This window comes from Dipteris shenzhenensis, chromosome 3, assembly GCF_047967505.1.
Source record: "Dipteris shenzhenensis isolate YYH24624 ecotype China chromosome 3, Dip_SZ_1.0, whole genome shotgun sequence".
Classification (NCBI taxonomy): domain Eukaryota; kingdom Viridiplantae; phylum Streptophyta; class Polypodiopsida; order Gleicheniales; family Dipteridaceae; genus Dipteris; species Dipteris shenzhenensis.
Window position 1 is genome coordinate 46,988,344 of NC_141598.1, and position 13,049 is coordinate 47,001,392.

At 43.0% G+C, this 13,049-nt stretch overlaps 1 protein-coding gene across 2 annotated transcripts in view; it reads right to left on the reverse strand.

Annotated features, from left to right (window-relative positions):
* The window catches only part of ATKRS-1 (lysyl-tRNA synthetase 1), a 97,859-nt gene that overhangs the window by 12,580 nt on the left and 72,230 nt on the right, over window positions 1-13,049 (reverse strand). For both annotated transcript variants that reach the window (XM_087402008.1, XM_087402000.1), the window contains exons 14-17: window positions 9,326-9,469; window positions 8,892-8,960; window positions 7,733-7,876; window positions 7,524-7,598 (exon numbers count right to left, since the gene is read on the reverse strand). In XM_087402008.1, coding sequence (XP_087258134.1) covers window positions 7,524-7,598; window positions 7,733-7,876; window positions 8,892-8,960; window positions 9,326-9,469 — 432 coding nt within the window. The remainder of the gene's footprint in view (window positions 1-7,523; window positions 7,599-7,732; window positions 7,877-8,891; window positions 8,961-9,325; window positions 9,470-13,049) is intronic.

Consider the following 13,049-nt stretch of genomic DNA (forward strand, 5'->3'; position numbering starts at 1 on the left):
CCAACCTACAGGATGGAGGGATGGAGAGGAGAGCGAGCTATGGGTGCCAAGGCCTAGGAATCAAAGATGGAGTGGCTGCAGAGCAGCACGATGGAGAGCAGCAACGCGAGAGGCGGTGGAAACGACGACATGAGGCGACGACTCGGCGAAGAACGTTTTAATCAAAAGAAGGCAAAAACAGTTTAATCAAAAGAGGGCCACCACAGCCAAAAAAAAAAACAAAGAAACAAGGATTACAAAACAGCGTTTCGGCGTTTCCGTTTCCAAGCCAAAAACCACCGTTTCTGGTAACTATGTTTGGCATCACGACCATCCCATTGAATCTGATGTTACGTAGGAGGCAAAGTACCTGTAGTATAAGATGCAGCTACTCAAGAGGTAGCATTAGACCCATCACTAGATGAGCCTGAAGCAATACCTGTACTACCAGAGGCAAGAGCTACAGCACCAGAAGCTACATTACGTGTAGGCCTGACCTCAACGCTTGAAACGATGTCCACAAATCCTTGGCAACCAAGACACGTCCTATCATGTATGCCCACATGGAGTATTTTGTGCCATCAAGATTATTCTCGGCCCCAAGCATCCCAAACAAATCATCCTTGCTGCTAGTCATGGTACTGAAATTCAAGGCAAATGCATCAACTGGCAAGGCAAATGAGAGAAGGGTAACCTCGCTACTCAAGCTTCAAAGCTTTTCATTGCAAAAGACTGTGTTGTCTCAAGGTAGACTTGTTGCAAAAATTTCCCAAAAGACAAGACGATGTTGGGGAACTGAAGGGAAAGCATGAAGTGCACACAAAATAAGAATGCTTGCTTATAGAATAAAGAAAGGTGAGGTTCTTATGTAGGCACCTCTTACATGATCACTGACATCACTGATGACCTCTGAGCTCCACAATCATCTCCTCAATCTGCTCCGAGATTCTCTCAATCATCCTATGTGGCATCTACCACCACCTAACAGTGCTTATGGGCACCTAACTGTGCCTCTAGCACACACATATAGAAACCAAGGTGTGCCTGGGGCATACACCTTGAGATATCCCATCATACCTCCCCTCAAGGGAATGCCTCAGGCTATGTCAAGGATACATCTAGTCTCATAGTTTCTCATGCCATCTCATGGTGGTCAAGGATAAATCTATGTGGCATCTACCACCACCTAACAGTGCTTATGGGCACCTAACTGTGCCTCTAGCACACACATATAGAAACCAAGGTGTGCCTGGGGCATACACCTTGAGATATCCCATCATACCTCCCCTCAAGGGAATGCCTCAGGCTATGTCAAGGATACATCTAGTCTCATAGTTTCTCATGCCATCTCATGGTGGTCAAGGATAAATCTATGGCTAGGTTCTCATGCTAGCAAGGGGTTCCCAAGGGAGTGAAGTAAACAAAAGGGATACAAAAGACCTTTCAATGGTTATCTCCCCTGCATATACATGCACACAATGTCTGCAAGAGATACCATGGAGCAAAACACATACACATGGCCTACATCATATGGTGACCAGAGGTGTTTACAAAACACAATAGTTTATTTCATTCATTCTTTAGGACTATCCAGGCTGAGTACCTTGACTCCACATAAAAAAGGGAGATCTGGAGCATATATGGAGATGATTCAAAAAGCATAATCTTCATAGGATGCCTCATCTTGTGGAGACACATCAACTGAAAGTAGATTGGCAGTTTCTGACTTTGTAGTTGCTTCCTTTTTTGCTCTACAAAACTTTTCATGGTGATTGTTTTTGCCACAGTGTTTGCATGGATTGATCTTGAAGCAGTCTTTTGAGAGGTGATTAGTCTTCCCACAATGTTTGCAAGGTGAAAACTTGCTCTTCTGGATTTTTATGGCATAGGCTGTGTCATTGCCTCTCCGGAGTTCCATGTGCCTTTCTTCTTCTTGAAGAGCAGAAATAAGACCTTCAAGATTAGGATTAGGAAGGTTTTTCAAAGTGGTAACAACATGATCATAATCTTCAGACATACTCTTGAGCAACACTGCCATTGCATCATCTGTAGTGATTGAAGAGTTGATAGAAGCAAGTTAAGTCATGAGACTCCGCATATGATTGACATGTGCAGCCAAAGGAGTGCCACTAGCCATCTTCAATTCAAAGAAAGCAATCTTAAGTGACAATTTTGAGATGTGAGAGCTAGCACCAAAAATAATATCAAGCTTCTGCCAAGCTTCAAAAGGAGACTCCAAATCAGAAATATGATGAATATAGTCATCTCCTAAGGCAAGAGCAATGATGCCATAGGCTTTCTCCTCTCTAGCAGGATCTTTTGCCGGGTGTGTTGGAGTTGAGGATTCTCTAGCATTAGAGGCTGTTGAAGAAGAAATTGAAGCCGGTTTGACAAGCCCCCAGAGGTTTTCCCTCATCAATGCAAACTTAACCTTCATCTGCCATGTGTGAAAGCCTTTACCATTGAACTTATCCATATTCAAGATGGTAGCCATGAGAGGGTCTAACCCAGAATGGGCAATGTCTACTCTCTTACAAGGCTAGAAAGAGTTGAAGAGCTTCAAAATACAAGCATTTAGAGTAGCAAAGGCTTGCAACCAAATTCCATGCTACAAAACATAATGGAAATGATGTTTTCATTTGCATGCTTCATAGAGGTGGCTAAATGAAAGCATTCCAAGCAAATCCAGGTATAGCAACTTAAAGCAAAGCTGTAGCCACAGTTATACTGATGCTATTCAACACTTTAAAACATTAGAAATGCTAAAGTAGCATCAAATACACAACCTTGTCAAAACTATCCAAAAAAGAGGCCTAAACTTGGAGGGCTTGTATCTCACTCTTCAAAGCAAGGAAAACACGGCTTACGGAAGCAAAAGAAAGCTCATATACCAGAGAAGATCCACTGAGGAGGAGAGGCGCAATTCCACGTCACGTCGCCATAGCTAGTTGCTTCAAAGTCGACTGGTTTTTCCTTGTTTTCTTCTTGAATATGCAGCCATTCCTGCTCAAATTTCAACACAAGATAGCCCAAGGTATGGAGAAGCTTCCCCTAAAAGGAATTAGAGAGAGATGGAGCTGAAACAGAGAAAACGCAGAAGAAAGGTTCGACGATTTTCGGGAAATGGCGACCAACAGCGACGTTTCTTCAATTCCTTGCAGGTGAAGGTTCGCCCATTTGAGAGGTATCTCCAGCAGGAAGGGCTTGGAGAATGGCGGAGAAACGAGGGAGAACAAGCTCTAGCAAGATTTGGAAAGAAAGGGAAGAAATGGTGAAGATGGAAAAGAAGAAGATGATGTGGCACAAATGGGCTCAAGGAGGATCAAAGTGCTCTGATACCATGTTGGGGAACTGAAGGGAAAGCATGAAGTGAACACAAAATGAGAATGCTTGCTTATAGAATGAAGAAAGGTGAGGTCCTTATGTAGGCACCTCTTACATGATCACTGACATCACTGATGACCTCTGAGCTCCACAATCATCTCCTCAATCTGCTCCTAGATTCTCTCAATCATCCTATGTGGCATCTACCACCACCTAACAGTGCTTATGGGCACCTAACTGTGCCTCTAGCACACACATATAGAAACCAAGGTGTGCCTGGGGCATACACCTTGAGATATCCCATCAGACGAGGCCTTCCAGGGCCTTTCCAAAATGCCAATAAAGCAAAGAGAGGGCTGATTTGCAGAAATTGGAAAAAGCCAATGCAAAACAAAGGCTTACCCAACCAAGTAGCTCGGAAAAATATTAAGGACAAGGCTCCAAATGTGAACAGAGGGTTTCACCCTTGAGGGAGGGGTGAAAAAGACAGTAAATGTCAGTAAGGATGCCAAGAGAAGGCTGGAAATGAGATTTACAGCAACAGAAAGTGCCCAATGAGGAGGAGAGCCAACAGAAAGTGCTCAACGAGGAGGAGAGCACTTGGAGATGAGAGAAAGGTGATCCATTGGAGGGGAACTCGCAGCCCGAGGCAAGGGAAAGCCAAATGAAGAGGAATGGGCTCAAGAAGGGAGCTCCATATCACTTCAGCAATCTCCAACTATCTTTAACAACCAGGGAAACACCTTCAAAACGCTGGCACAAGCTTTGAGGCAAGCCTAGAAGGTAATCAATGCACCGACTCTGATTGAAAACTGTCCGTACAGCAAAAAATGTGGGTGCAAAAGGTCCACTGCAGGTCTGTACAGCTCCGAGGCGCAATATGTCCATACACGCTTTCATGCATCCGTACAGCAGCCATACTCTTGTACGGAATCCGTACAGCAGCAAAAATTTGCACGTGTGAACCGATGTCAGCATAAAACGCTTCAAAATGCAGCAAAAATGTACCTGCTTCGCAATAGGCACTCCAAAGTGCGGTCTTCACGCATTAAATGTAGAGCTTTCGCAACGAAAGTTCTTGGAGAGGCCTAAAACACTCACAGGTGTGTAGAAAACCAGCAAACCAACAGAAATGATAGATCCAAGGGCTGCCAAACAGCTTCAACAAGCTGCCAAGGGCTGTAGGAATGAATCCCCGACGTGCTCTAATACCACTGTAGGCTATGGCAAGCAATGGAAGCTCAAAATGAAGGACAGAAGACAAAAACGAGATGCTGTAATGAATTGCTGCAAAACTGAGTGGAGGCTCAAGAGAGAGCCAATATAACAAAACCCTAGTGGTAAGTGCCCTAACTGAACTAAGTGTCCTAGCTGTTCTAAGAGGTACGTGTATTAACTGTACCAATTGACTAGACACATACCAAGGAATGAGTGGCACCTACGGATAGCCCATAGAATGGCCTACATGCTCCCTTGTATTCCAGCTTAGATCCTTTGCTCCCCGCATCCAACAGAGTCGATCTTTCGTAGAGGGTTGCTTTGGATTAGAAAAGAAAATGGTCATTAGCGTTGAGCAATAATGTGCTTAACTGGCTTTAAGGATACTCTACCATGTTAGAACACTTCTAGTAGTCCCGAAGGTGCTCCGTGTCCTACAAGGACTAAACACCCAATCAAAAAATGGCCACGAGGCTTGGGGGTGGCAAGATAGTGCATCTAGATGTGTCTTGTCAAGAGACATAGATGACATCATAAATAACCCTCCTTTAAAAAATAATAAGAAGAGAGCTCTTTGACAAGATCCCGCCTCTGTACAAAGAACCGAGGAACACTAAATAAAATTCCTTGAGAGAGATGCTTGAGAGACTGAGACAACAGAGTGCAACTAGTTTGACGCGACAAGCGAATAGTATGACTTGCTAGTTCCTCCAAACCATGGACCCGACATCAAAACGTAAGTAGATTCCGACCTTTGCGAGATGACGAGGGCAAGATGCACACAACTCCCTTGAGATTTCTTCATATGCCTACTTCCTTCTGCACACAATTGTTGTAGGCAAAGGGCTCCACGTCACAAATAAAGGCTGCTCGAGAAGAGATTCACACGTAGCCTCTCCTCCTCAATCTTATCTATGACACACAAACAGGTTTTCACTCAGCACATACCATCTTAGACAACAACTACACTCCAACTTTGAATGTCATGACAAGTGAAATCACTAATCCATGATTAGTAGACATAAAACATTGTTATATATTATACGCCAATGGTGTAACATGTATTTGTATTTATGATGGACACCGACCGATTTATTATGGCGGTGGATCATCTGAGTAGATAGGACTAGTCGAGCTGGAGCCGCTGCTTCAAACAGCATCAAATTTGGACATGTGATACTTATTTTATTAATAAAGATATGCACACACGTTGTCTAGGTCCTAGGGGCAATAGGAAGGGAAGAGTGCATTAAGGTGCATTGAATGGTAGATGCATGGGTCATAGGGTAAGGGTAGGTGTAAATGGGAAGATGGAACTTGAGTGATCTCAAGGGACATTTATGAAAGCGTATCACCCTTCATTGTGAATCTCATGTAGCATTCTCTCTATTCACCTTGCATTCATCCACCATCTCTCTCCCAAAAGAAAAACAAGTACTCTCACGATGGCGCTCTTCCCCCATTGGAGGGCCAATTGGCATTCAAACTCTGCATGCATGGCACACATTCGCATTCTCAAGAAGTCTAGTTGTTCACATTGCAAATGGCATAGCCTTGTTTAGGGAGGAATCTTTTGTTCATTTGGAGAGAGCAAGACTCCTGTTGGACCAACATTGCATGGCCCTAGGTGCTTAGCACTAGTCATTGGCTTCTTCATGAAGACGAGCTCCCTCACCTAAAGAATATCCCCTAGGTTTTTTATGGATCCCCATGGGGGATTGATATCTCAGCTAAGCAAGAGGTGGTGCCCTCAAGAGTTTTTTTTTTCCAAAGAAAGGAACCTTCTATTAGCCCTCAAGAGTATTATACTACAACTCTATCAAACTCTCTCATGGGATTGCATCTTGTTGGCCCTAACGAAAGGATGTAGCGAACAGATTTGGCAAATTGTGCGCCACTTTCTATTGGCAAGTTTTGATGGCACACAGGTGGCTTACCAAATGGTTGCTCAGGGACTAGGCATCATCTAGTATGCAAAGGCCTAAAATCCCCCATCTTTCATTGAGATATCACAAATGATGACTCTCCACACGATATGAAAATGAAAGATCATAATGGTCAGTCGATAAGGCAAACAATGGTTTATTGATCCTCATTCAAGTAAACTACGGGACCATTCACGATGGCAACTTCGATTGTGGGAGATTTTCCCTATCGAAGGGTGCAGTGGGACCCTAGTGAGTAGTTATGGCCCACCCAAACGGGGTTGATACTCAAGCCATTATTGTCCTACACCACTCGTATCAGTAGGTGAATTGCAACCAGTGGCTTTTCCTTGAAGTTGGCTTGAGCAATAGTTCCACAAGTCATCCTTTCCATGATTTGGTCACGAGTTTAGGCCAATCACACTAGAAGCACATGTGGTCTCCTCCTAGATCTGAGGCTTCAAGTAGATAGGAAGAGATGTCACTTGTCATTGTTGCAGCTCTGAGATCCAAGAGATGATGTCACTAATTAAGGACCAGCCCATGACTATGAGGATTTGGCATTGTTCAATCAAAATCATATTCACAACACACGATGGTAGCTTGGTTCACAAAGCAGTGGCATGACTTCCATATTGAGGCGATATCCCTTGCACCGTAAGTGGAGAGGCAATCAAGTGCAAATATCACACCCCTCTCTAAGCAGCACTCTTCTCATTTTCCGGAGAACGAGGTCTTGGAGACAATGGCCAGCATGCAGATTTGTAATTGATGGGCAGCTGGCAATGGCCAGCATGCAGATGCAGACTTGTAATTGATGGGCAGCAGACTTGACTACCAGCAACCTCATCAATATTTATCTATGACTTGTGATCAATCTATGAGCAAAGTAATGAGGGCTCCAAGAGACGTCAGAACATCAGTGATTTGTAAGGCTTGGCAATTCTATTCAAGATGAAAGAAGGGGACCCTACAAAAATTGCACAATAAACGTTTACTACATGGCAATTATGCTCCCAGATCTACGTGCTCTGGTAATTGGATTGTGTCAACTTGTTTCACTGAGACCAGCCATACCTATTTTGCATCCCCGTTTGCCTTAAATGGCACTGTCTCTTCCTGAGGTTTCATGGCAGGGAACAGTAGTACCTCCTGCAGTGGATAAACAATGTCAGCTCAACATTAAATCAAGTTTAAAATCAACCTTAAACAACCAATAAAACCATTGAGCATCATCGAAAGAAAGCAAAGGAAAGAGAGTTCACTGTCTTCAAACAATTATCAACCTTGATATTTTGAGAATCTGTGAGAAGCATTGCAATCCGATCTATCCCCATACCCCACCCCCCAGTCGGAGGTAGACCATACTCTAATGCTGTGCAAAAAGTCTCATCAATGGGCATGGCTTCATCATCTCCAAGTTGCTTATCCTGCAATATAAAAAATATCAAACGAGCTTTCTGAATAATGACCATTATATAGATCAATTGAGCTTAGACAACACTTGAATTCAACTCTTGGCCTATTGTTTCGCAATGACTGACTGTGCATATGGGATTGTGTGTGTAGCTGTTTGGAGTTGCAAGGAACGAATGTGAGATACAGCTATTTCCACATAAGTTGGGTGGTTCTTGCCTAGGGTGATGCCTAGACCAAAAGCCTATAGGTTATGCTTGGCATCACAGGAGGAAGATTTGTTGCGGGAGATATCTGACAGCCCAATGGACAGGTCTTCGGATGCTGGGACCTAAGTTTATGAGGAGAACATGATTGGATAATAAAGCTCTTTGAAGTTCTTCGAAACGATATGAATGCTGAGGAGGTATAGTATACAAGAGCTTCACCATAAACTTGCACGAGCTTTAACTCTAAAATAAATAAGAGGTGGTGTTCTTTGACACAAGGCTTTAGATCCCTCCAGGAGAATTTTTTAATGTCTCCCCATCGGTTTGCCCTTAAGTTTGCTTTTACATTAAGGCATGCAATGCATGCACTCAGTGGTTCTTATCATTCCCATGGCTATAATGAAATCTTGAATGTAAACAATGTGTGATAGCACTGTGTACTATGAGGAAAGGAGATAATCATGTAGACTGTGTCCAGAGGCACATTCATCCTGGGGTAGCTTCTTTCTTCACCTTAATAAGTCCATATTTGTTATCCAACACAATACCGATTTTGTCCCCATCCATACAGATAGTATTGCTTTATGCTATGCTAGCATACGTCCACAAACTTCAACACAGACTTTCATACTAGTATTTATAATGGGTTTTGGAAACATTGAGAATTGCAGGACAGAAATCAAAATCCTCCTGCAACCTATGCCAAGGACTATGTGCCATCTCAAAGAATATTGAGATCTGGATTGAGGGTTTCTGAAATCTTTAATGCCTTTAAATAACCTTTTTACAGGAATGATAGAAGCCTATGGTGGCATCGTACCTTTAGCTGCTCTGCAAAACGTTCGCGTTGCACCACAGGGTCATTTAACTCGGTGTATGCATTGCAAACCTGCACAGAAACATTGTGCTTAGAATTTCTGGGTACATTAAACAAGCACCAAGGGTGAATGATTGAGCTCAGGGTTTGTAGACGATTTTAACAGAAAGAGTTACTTTTGCATGTTTGCAATACATCAAGAAACATGCGCGTGTGTACACACACATGTCAAACCCGACATAAATTTATAATTCATTCATTCAAAATATGGCACCAATATCATCAAGTACCGCTAATGCCATTCTTTAAAAATCATAATCAAAGACTACATATACTATATAAAGATCCAAGAAGCCAAAAATACTCTATGGATGGCAAATCTAGCGAAGTAGCTCAAAAAACATGCGTACCTCATGTTTCTTTACAAATATGCATACCTCATGTTTGTTTACAAATAATTCAAATCGTTCTGTGAGTCCAGGCTTGGACCTATGCCATTTTGCCAGTGGACTCATGACCTGTGGATGATTGATGATGAAAGCTGGATTGACACATTGTGTTTCCAAAAAATGACCAACCAACTGCAATAAATCAGCACAGTCCAGTCTGATTAGATGATATAAAGACAGTTAACCAGTAAAAATAACCTCTTCTAGTCTCTTTATGCCAAAAATCTTTACAGTGCCAACAAGCATAATATTTAAAGATTCACAGAAACCTAAGGCACATCTGGATACTACACTTATCCTTGATCCACAACAGAGCATTATAACGGTTACTCCTTGATCCCACAGAAAAATCCCTCCTCAGCTGCAGTTGCCTCCCACTCCTCTAGAAAGAAACAGAATACAGGGCCCATGAAACCAGGAGCTGCAATAGCACTTTATGATCTCTTTCTGGTGATATGTAAGACTATATCAGAAAAAAAGATTGATCTCTCCACCACAACTCATGCCAGTACAAAATCATGCTTTCTAACATTATGGGCTTTGAACACCAGCACTAGTCAAGTACTGCTAAGTTCTTACAAAGCTTGGAAAATGAAAATGATGCCCAGAAACTCGGGAAAAGATTCAATGCCTTTTCAGTATACAATTCAAGAGGCTAGTCTCAGCTGCAGAAAGGGATGAGGCTATATTATCGGTGATGCTGTGCAGGAAGACATTTGCCATGCATCAAGATCTCTATGTAAGTCATACGCTACTTCTCCACAGCTCACCCACATTATTTTTTAAGAAGTTGTTAAGCTACAACCACTACGCCGAGTGTTCATATCTCCAATCTGAGCACACTCACTAATACTGCTTATAGATGCCTTCTTGCATAGCTTAAATATCTTTACTGCGATGAAATACAGACTTTTCCCTCCTCTTCGTGGTTCACTTTTCTTGAGCAAGGAGTGTGGTAAAAAACTTATCGGGGGTACAATAGCTCACCTAGTGAACCAAAGTTTAAATTCAATAGTACCCTTGAACCAAAGAGTGGTGGAAATCACAAAATAACTAATATCGTAACCAATGTTACGATTTGCCCGTGCACTACAGGCTTCAACATGCACTCTCAGACCTCTCTGAGACTCTATTGGAGAAGTCAATATTCTGGGCAGAACCTAGAAAGGGCACATGCAAGGTGCCGACTTTAAGAGCCTTGCATGGGGCCTGACAAAGAAGCAAACTGGTTGGTACTAGTCAGGGGGATTGCACAGCACACACGACTTGCTGGTCGACTGACCAGCCATACAGGGATGCATAGTGAGGCTCTTTAAAGCCTATAAATAAAGGATTTGCTAGAGCATGCAGAAAGTACGAGTACCAGCTTTGCATTTTAAGATTGGTGCAGTCATCCAATTAAGATGCACTGCCTATATGAACTTTATACAAATATATCTTGCACGTCTATTATCTTCTGATCAGTGCTTGCGGAATCAATGTTACACTGCTCTTGATGATCATTTCTGACATGTTGAGGCTCCAATCACTAGGTTGGCCAAGGATGACAGCTCAGAAGGGAGGAGAGGCACCAGTCAATTGCAAAGATGCTTAAAGACAGATCAGAGTATTAGGAATTTCTGGAAGAACATCTAATGAAGGGAAAAAAGAGCTGACACTCTAACTTAGCCCTTTTTGTCCACGCGCAATGGCCAAAGCACTCTGGCTGTCAGTGTAGACCATAGTGGAGGATGTCTCGCGAATACCAAGATCTGTAAGTAACTGTCAAAGCCAAACACACTCTACTGTAGCGGTGAAAGCTGCCCTTTACTCAGCCTCACAGCTAGATGTGGCAACTGTTGGTTGCTCCTTGCTAAGTCAAGAGATACATGAATTGCCAAGCAAAAAACAATTGCCCGTACGTAACACTCTAGTGACGGAACATCCTGCCCAGTCACTATCCGTGTAAGCATGCATGGTAAGTGAGCCCTGATCACCATAGAAGAGAGCTAAATTCTGAGTGCCTTTGAGATATCTGAAAACTCTCTTCACTGCCTGCCAATGTTGTGAGCTGGGCATGTGCATGAATTTGCTGAGCTGAGATACTGCATACTGTAAGTCAGGTCTAGTGTGACATAAATTAATAAGGCATCCAACAGTCTACTGATACAGAGTGATATCACATGGTGAGCTCCCATCATGAGCTGAGAATTTGAAGCCAGGGTCCACTGGAGTAGAGATTGGCTTGCAATCCTCGAACTGAAAACGATCAAGGAGCTGTCCAATATATTTGGACTGAGACCTCATGATACCCCCCTCAACATGAGCAAACTGAATGCCCAAATAATAGTGGAGCTGTCCCATGTCTGACATTTCAAAAATCTGCTCTAAATCAGCCTTAAAAGCTGCAATATGCTGAGTATCTGGGCCCGTGATGAGCATATTATCCACATATAAAATCAGCACTAAAAAATCAGATCCACTCCCACGGACATAAAGAGTGGGTTCTGTGGGGCTATTCTGAAAACCGAGGGATAGTAAGTGTGCATGAATTTTGGCATACCATGCCCTGGGTGCCTGCTTCAAACCATAAAGGGCTTTTCTCAGCTGGCATACCTTGTTTTCAGAATTAACAACCTCAAAGCCAGGAGGTTGTGTGACATAGACTTCTTCCTGCAGATCCCCATGAAGAAAAGCAGTCTTGATGTCAAGTTGGTGCACTTGCCAATGATGATGGGCTGCAATGGCAATGACACATCTGATGGTTGTAATCCTAGATGTGGGAGCAAAGGTCTCCTCAAAGTCAATGCCTTGTTATTGGGCATACCCTTTTGCAACAAGACGGGCTTTGTGTCGATCTATACTGCCATCAGATTTCCTTTTTAATTTGTAGACCCACCGTGTACCAATGGCATGCTTGCCGGGAGGGAGATCTACTAATTCCCATGTGTCATTTTTGGCAATTGATTGTAACTCAGCTCTCATTGCATCCATCCACTCTTTGCTGTCAAAAGCATCTTTATGGCACAAAGGCTCTTCATTGCAAGCTGTAGCAAGGAGTGCTAACTCAAGAAAATGACCATGCATTTGTCTATTCCCTGATCTTGTCCGGGCAGCAAAGGGCTAGTCTTGTTTGATGTCCCTCAATGTATCAAGAAGCCATCTAGGAACTTGCTTTTGTTGTCTATTGACAGCTCTTTCTTCAATCACTGCATCATGAATAGTGGGATCATTTTGTGTTGGAAGAGAAATCTGCAAATCAGATGGGGACTCGCTAATCATGGCTTGTTGGAGGGCCTGCAGGAGGCTCATGTTTCTAGTCAAAGTCCTCTTCTAAGGATGGCAGAGATAACCAAGATTCAAAGGCATCAAATATGTCAACTTCTGACTTAGCTTTGCAGTCCACAAGAGGAGAAGCCGAATGTTCAGCAAAGATGACATCTCTACTGACAATAATCTTCCCAGTATTTCGTTGAGATAACCGATACCCTCTGCTCTCCTGGCTGTAATCAATAAATGTACATTTGATTGCCTTGTCATCGAGCTTATGTCTCAGCTGAGATGGTACATGAACATATGCAAGAGACCCAAAAACTCTCATGTGTGAAAGTGAACGCTTCCTGCCTTTCCATGCTTCATAAGCTGTAACAGTCTTCAATGCCCTTGTAGGTGATCTACTCAGCACATAGTTGGCACACATCACTGCATCAAGCCAAAATTTATTGGGCGAAGA